General features: G+C 40.5%; 2 protein-coding genes across 2 annotated transcripts; one reads left to right on the top strand and one right to left on the bottom strand.

Moving 5' to 3' along the window:
- Nucleotides 1-379: 379 nt before the first annotated feature.
- LOC116024036 lies at nucleotides 380-2,762 on the top strand. The gene is made up of 6 exons (XM_031264939.1): nucleotides 380-626; nucleotides 792-1,561; nucleotides 1,649-1,864; nucleotides 2,117-2,422; nucleotides 2,459-2,497; nucleotides 2,571-2,762. The coding sequence occupies exons 1-6, from the start codon at nucleotides 380-382 to the stop codon at nucleotides 2,760-2,762; spliced, it is 1,770 nt and encodes a 589-aa protein (XP_031120799.1).
- A 2,128-nt stretch (nucleotides 2,763-4,890) lies between these two features.
- LOC116024035 (protein FAR1-RELATED SEQUENCE 5-like) lies at nucleotides 4,891-7,192 on the bottom strand. The gene is made up of 2 exons (XM_031264938.1): nucleotides 6,399-7,192; nucleotides 4,891-6,277 (listed from the first exon to the last, which is right to left on the bottom strand). Exons 1-2 carry the CDS (start codon nucleotides 7,190-7,192, stop codon nucleotides 4,891-4,893), a joined length of 2,181 nt encoding a protein of 726 aa, XP_031120798.1.
- Nucleotides 7,193-7,311: the final 119 nt, after the last annotated feature.

Here is a 7,311-nt window from a genome sequence, read left to right as displayed (position 1 = left end):
ATATATATATATATATATAGAATCATATTCAAATGTGAACTTGATTTAAGATGGGAACTTAGGGACTAATCTGGACCCTTTATTTATATGGGTTTACGGTTGCGATTTTTGATTGGTTTTATTTTCTTAATTAGTTTAGGCTTATTAAGTTTATGCGTGGAAGGTTAGTTTAGTCTTTTTCTTCTATTTTGTAAACCGATAAGTTAGGGCTTTTGAATTCAAAATGTATTCGATTTCTATTCGTGCACTAGTTTTATTTATTGCTTTTGTATTCTAGATGTATTTGTATTTCCATTCGTGCACTGCCCACAGGTCAGTTTGCCGAATACACCTCTTTGCTGAGTGCATCTCCTCCGTGAATTGCGTTATTGACTGAGCTATGGCCTTTGCATCTTCTACCATTCGATCGAAGAGGTCGGCGACTGGACCTCCTAGCGAACAACTGGCGCTCCTCCAAGGCGGTGGGCGAGGGGGAGTCCCGGACTCTGGTGTTCGACGGTCAAAGAGGCTCTTGTCTTGCCACGACTCCGATCAGCTGGTCGGTTATTCTGGTGGAGCGTCGATGGCTCTCCGTGCGTGTACGCTGTCGAATAGGGAGGCTTCAGGTCGGCCTACTTTAGAACCAGGTTTGTGTTTTTTCATTTTAGTTATTTATTTATTTATTTGTGTGATGGTGTGTTGTAGTGGTTTGAAATTAGCTAATTTTTTGGGCGTGCATGCACTGCCCATTTTGGTTCGTTGGTTATAATATAGTTATGTTGTAATTAATATTATTCTGTTCTGTGCATCAGACCAGCCGGTGGGTAGCACTGATAGTACCTCATCGGATGATGACTTCCAAACGGCGCCTCGTGGGTTTGTGGAGGCAGATCGTAGGGGCACTGGGGTGGATGTAGGAATGGCCAAAGACGGAAGGGCACCAGTGGGGGTTTTCAAAGAGTTCCTCACGATTAAGACTCGGTGTAGGCCTAAACCACTTGTGTGTGCTATAAAAGACTTCAATTCACGTCAATGTGAAGCGGTTAGGGAGATTGGATTTGGGGGTGTGCTTGAACTTCAGGTTACAAATGCACCGTTAAGGTTGGGTTACTGGTTGGTCACCAACTTCCACCCAGAAGATATGTCTGTGCACTTGCCAAATGGTATGAAGTTACTACTCACTAAGGATGATGTAGCAGCAACATTGGGTCTACCATGTGGGCCGATCACTATTACAGAACGGGATAGCCAGGTTGTAGGGCCATATTTGCGACAATGGAGGGATAAGTTATGTCAACCTGAGGGGGATGTGACGGTGAAGGCACTATGCAATGCGATGTTGAGGTGCAAAGATGGAGATGTGTGGTTCAAGCGACATTTCAGTGTCGTGGTAGTCAGCACTCTCGTTGCAAGTGAGCATAATGGGTATGTCAACCAGAAGATAGTCCATATGTTGCATGATGTTGATCGGATAACTGATTTAGATTGGTGTGGGTTTTTGTTGAAAAAATTGGTCAACTGTCATGAGGATTGGTCTCAACGTAAGCGTCTCAGGTTCACAGGACCCATCATCTTCTTAACTGTGAGTTACCGGTGCAGACATCCACTTTAAGTTAGCTAATTGAGATATTTTGTGAGTTGTTATGATTGTTCCCTCCCCCCCTCCCAGTTACTGTATGTTGACAGGTTAGTAATAGGCAAGCGTGACGTTCAAAGGGTTGTGCCGTCTTTGAAGGGATGGTCGACGAAGATGTTAAAGGCAAGGGAATCCTTGGAGATTACTTATGGTGGCTTTGGACTTGGGCGGTTGGATGCACCACTTTGCCAGGAGAACAACCCTGGTGTGTCTATTGGTCAACAGCTTATCGTGGGCAACAGATCAAAGGTATTGTAATAGAGCACTAGTGCAAGTTTCGTGTTGTATTATTTTTAGTTTTTTTTCAGATTAAAGAATTTATGCTGACCAGTTCAAGTTGTTGTTAGTAATCAAAGATGGGAACTATCTACGTGCAGAATAGTACAACACTTGAGATTAGTGCAATTACTCTAAAACCACTACTCTTATATGACTACGGTTTATTATACATTACTTTGTCTTACAAAGTTGGGTTTAACATGCATTCCTCTGTGTTGTTAGTCTCTTGTTGACAGGTTGGAGGAGAAAAAAACAATTCTTCATTCAGCAGTCCAAGACATTATTGAGCTAGTGCATCAATCACCAAAACTAGCTCAAGATTCTGAGTTATTCCATTCTGTGTTTGAGAATGCCCAGAATTTAATGGCTTTGAAGCCTGGAGTAGCACATGATCCTAGCCTAACGTCTGACCAATTCGATGATGATTTTTGGGATAACCCAGATAATATACTAGCGCTAGAGCAAGCTGAACAGGCTGCGCAAAGGGGGAAGTCATTGATGGACGCTCCTACTTTTAGCTTAGGGTTATCGCAGGAACAGACAAACTTCAATTGTGCTGACGTTTCGACCATTGCAAGGGGGTATGTTACCCCTCCACCACAGGTTAATCACAAAACTTAAACAATGTATTTGTTGGGGTTCAAAACACAGATTAGTGACAATGATCTTATTGCAGGCTACCATTCGTTTGGGGGGCTCACATAGTGCATTGTATGGGGAATTAAAGTTGGTACCTTGTGACCGTAAGGGAAAATCACCGTTGAACACCAGCCCCCAAATGCTCACGGGTTATTTGAGCTCTACGCTAGTTGAAGTGTGTACCGTCCTATGGAATTGGGTTTTTGACAACTCCCAGGCTGATTTGTAAGTGTATTTTGGAATGCATTGCACTTGTATTTCTATTTGTGGGACCACTAACCATGGGAGGGTGTTTACTTTCCCAGTGGTGAGGTATTGTTCTCGTACCATGGACAGAATGCACTATGGCAGGACTTTCGGACTTTGCAACAGGGCACACATGTTTCTGCTGCAGTCGTTGATGCATGGTCTAGTCTGTTGAATGCACCGGTAGAAACAAGAAGGTGGGGCATGCCGTCGCGCTTGTTTGCATCGTTATCCACTACGGTACGTTCTTATAAAAAACAGAACTACCGATTAAAGTTCTATATGGTTCAGCTTACAAACGTGGTTTTTGTGGAAACAGCAAGGCACGGTGATCTCTGCTACTGCTGACCGTGACGAAAGGCTAAACTGGTTCTCGAAACGCCTTAATGCAGATCTCCGGTCATCAAAATATGTTGGTTGGAGTTGTATAGACTTGGTAAGTTTACCACACGTAACAGGTGAGTGCACATCCATGCATTCTGGATGGTTTGCAACATTGCTTTGTTAAGATTAATGTTTTCTCACTCGCAGTTTGTTTTCCCCATTATTGACCGTGGACACTATTATGTTATGATCGTCTGCACAAAGAATCGAAGGTTTGATATTATAGATAACTGCTCGTCTTGGTTGTCTAACAAACAGAGATATGGGAAAACACCTGATAATCTGGTATTTCTTATAGTCGTGCTCTTCTAGTGTGGGGTGCATGTTGGAGAATGGAATTTATACACTGGTATGTTATAAAATGCATGTGTTTGGTTATCTTTGCAGATTGACTTGCTTGCCTCGTTCCTAGAGCTCAATGGCCACCCCTTTCGTGCTGTTTTGGTCCGAAACTTGGAACCCAAGAGGTTGCAGATGGGTTGGCAGGTCACATCTAATAAGCATGACTCTGGAATTTATATCATGTGTCATATGGAGTTGTTCACTGGACAACGGTGTGCTGAATTGGACTATGGGTTGGTAAAAGGGGATACATGGCAGATTCTAAATCTTCGGAAGCGATACATGCACAACATTATTATGTCAGCAAAAAATGTGCACAAGGATGCAATTTCCACGCGTGTTGCACAGTATGGGCGTTTAAGATCGGGCAATGCTTCCTAGTGGAATCAGAACAGTTGGAGGCTATGGGGTGGGATGCTTTTTGGGGAATTGCTATGTAGTTCAGCATTATTATTATGTTTAGACTAGGACACGATTTATGGGTGTTAATGATTTGCACCTTTATTTTGGAGGCACGTGCAGTTGTTTGCACTGTAGATTTTGGAATCATTCTATTGTGTTTTTAATCATCTTAATGTGTTTTGAATAATTACAGTGTGCATTCAGGGTTTGTGTTTTTCATTTTTATTTATTGTTTAATATAGTCTAAACCAGTCCTAAGATCCTTGGGTTTTTATTTATTTGCTTTTGATCTTATGAGTTATGAATAATATATTATATTATATACATAATTTTATTTTTTTTTACTTCGTGCATGGTTTTTATTTTTTTGCGAAATTTAATTTAAGTGTGATGAGAGCTAGAGAACTTGCAATCACTTAAGTACTTTAAGAAATGCAAGCATCATATGAAATAATTAACTTCTAAAGAAATAATAAGCAATCGCATCTGCATGTGTTTACCCAAGAAAAAAAAACTACAAATGCTATATAGGCTAGTAAAAAAAAATACACAATTCATTTTTATTTATTGTTTAATATACTCTGAACCAGTCCTAAGATCCTTGGATTTTTATTTATTTGCTTTTGATCTTATGGGTTATGAATATTATATTATATTATACATAATTTATTTATTTATTTTTTTACTTCGTGCATGGTTTTTATTTTTTTTTTTTGCCAAATTTAATTTAAGTGTGATGAGAGCTAGGGGACTTGCAATCACTTAAATAGTTGAACAAATGCAAGGCATCATATGAAATAATTAACTTATGAAGAAATTCAACAATGGTCTCTGCATGTGTTTATCCAAGAAAAAACTAAAAATGCTATATAGGCTAGTAAAAAAAAAGTACACATTTCATTTGTATTTATTGTTTAATATAGTCTGAACCAGTTAACTAGGATGATTATCATATGCTGGTGAGTATGCACATACACACCACCTTAACCCGTTGGACAGTTTCGGCTATCGTGCCGGGCAAATTGGTTGCACGATCTACACAGTCGCTTCGGCTTCTTTGACTTTTCGATTCCTTTCTCTCTATTGCTCTTGATACGTCTTCCACTACCTTTATTTTTGACCTTCAATGGGGGTTTTATGGTCACGATGTCTGGTGCACGTGTCTCACAGAATGCCTCTATAACACCTTTGTTGCCCTTTGCAAGTTCCTGAGTTGCTCCGTCCTGTGTGAATTCTTCTTTCAACCCCTTAATTACCTGCGTCATGCGTTCCAATCGGTCCGAGTCACCACCAACTAACCCAATACATGAATAAATATCTGACCACATTTTTTTCATTAATAATTTTGTGAATGAATCCCTTGAGGTATGTTGCTCCCTTGTGGTTAGATGCTCCATGCAAGATAGTTTAGTCCACCTAGGCACCACATACTGGTTAGGGATGCACTCTAGCCGTGCATCTTTGAAGACCAAGAACATGTGTCTGCAAACCATACCCAAACGATTGAATAATCCACAGCTGCATAAAACACTATTATCTGCTGGACTATGTTTCACACAGAAAATTCGGTTGCATTCCTCTTTAATGTCGTACCAGGTAGAGTCTCCATCTTTGCGAATCTCAACTATTTGACAGTAGAAGCACCCCGCAATTATTTCTTTTTGAACCTCATAGAAAATCATAATAGTGTACACTGTAGCCGCATGTCGTTCAAGTAGTAATGGTGTCTCGTAATCAGGGAAGTAACCCTCACATTGAGCATTTCGTTTAGCATCACTATGTCGTTGTGCGTCTATTGCACTCTCGTACTGGAAATAAAACTCCACTAGACTAGCGTTTGGGGATGTGAATTTTCCAAACGCACTGTTGTCTGCTTCAGATCGTGATGTAGTACGGATCAACCCACCCATGAACACATCTCCAAAATATGCTGGAATCCAAAATTTCCTGAGCTCAAATAAATGACATAGCCATTGGTTGTTGGCCAGCTTGTACTCTTCCATTAGTGTTTTCCATTGAGCTTCAAAGTCCTCAACGGATATTACCTCGTTCCAAACAATCTTATTTAACTTCTTCCGAAATACCTCGTCTTTTGCTAGTTCAGGCCCCACTTTTTCACTCACTTTTGTCATGATATGCCACATGCAGAAACGGTGGCGGCATTCATTAAAAACCTTAGGAATTGCAGTCCTCATAGCTGGGTCTTGATCTGTAACAATATAAAGTGGTGGGTTACCCATTGCGGCCTTGAAATTGTCCAACAACCATGTGTATGAATCTATGTCTTCCTTTGTGAGCAATCCTGCAGCAAATGTGACGCATCTTTTGTGATTGTCAACCCCCGTGAACGGCACAAAAACCAAGTTATATCTGCGATCACCATAACTCAACTTATTAATGCACAACAAACGAAATTAATTGTGATGCCCAGATTATCAAAACAAATGCTCATATCAACTAATGCTTTGGAACTATAATATTAAACACATACTTGTTAGTACCGTATGTTGCATCAAATGATACAACATCTCCGAAACGCATGTAGTTTTGCCGTGAAATGGGGTCAGACCAAAATAGTCGTGCAAGCCTGTTTTCCTCGTCAAGGTAGTAGTTGTAAAAAAAATCAGCATTCAACTCTTTCTTGTTGCGAAGTTTCTCGATAACTATTTGTGCATCTCCACCCTCAATATATGCTTGTAAGTCACGCTTAAAGTTACAGAACTCCATGCTTGTTGCCCCCACATTATCATACCCACCAGCCACCTCTTTGCAAAGTCTAAATGTTCGCGTGGGTCCTATATTTGCCTTTGCACAGTTGGCAATAAGTGTTTGTTGCCAGATATCAAGTTTTCGATTTGCACGCAAAAATACTTTGGATGCATCTGTTGTCAAATAATGGTTGTGCTTGTTTTCAAATATAGAAACCAAAAACTCTCCGGTGTTGATCTTTCTGAAACCTATCTTGGCACCACAACCAACCCTATTGGAGGGTCGTCGCCTACGTTGTATAAGACCTCCACCATCTTCTCCTTCCCCATTTTTGTGCTTCTTTACACCCCCACCTTTATATCCCTCACGGCTGCAGACTAAATATTTTGTTGTTATTTCTCCTTCCCTATTTCTCTTCGCGGTGCTTTGCCTGGCGTCGAATCCACTTAGGGCGGCATAACTCCTATACAGTTGGACACCCTCTTCTAATGACTTAAATTTAAGACCAACATGTGGCACAGATGCACCCTCACAATTGGGCACCCAATACTTGGTTCTTCCTGGAGATATCTCCATTATGCAAGGTTCAACAGCAATTTGAGTTGTTTCTCCTGCATTCCCGTCTGCCAAAAAGTTCGATTATTAAAACAAAATACAAATAATAAAATTAAAGCCTACACTGTTGAAGCAGTGCA

This window comes from Ipomoea triloba, chromosome 7, assembly GCF_003576645.1.
Source record: "Ipomoea triloba cultivar NCNSP0323 chromosome 7, ASM357664v1".
Taxonomy (NCBI): domain Eukaryota; kingdom Viridiplantae; phylum Streptophyta; class Magnoliopsida; order Solanales; family Convolvulaceae; genus Ipomoea; species Ipomoea triloba.
Note: the sequence above shows the minus strand (reverse complement) of the source record. Positions and strands in the feature narration are given on the sequence as shown.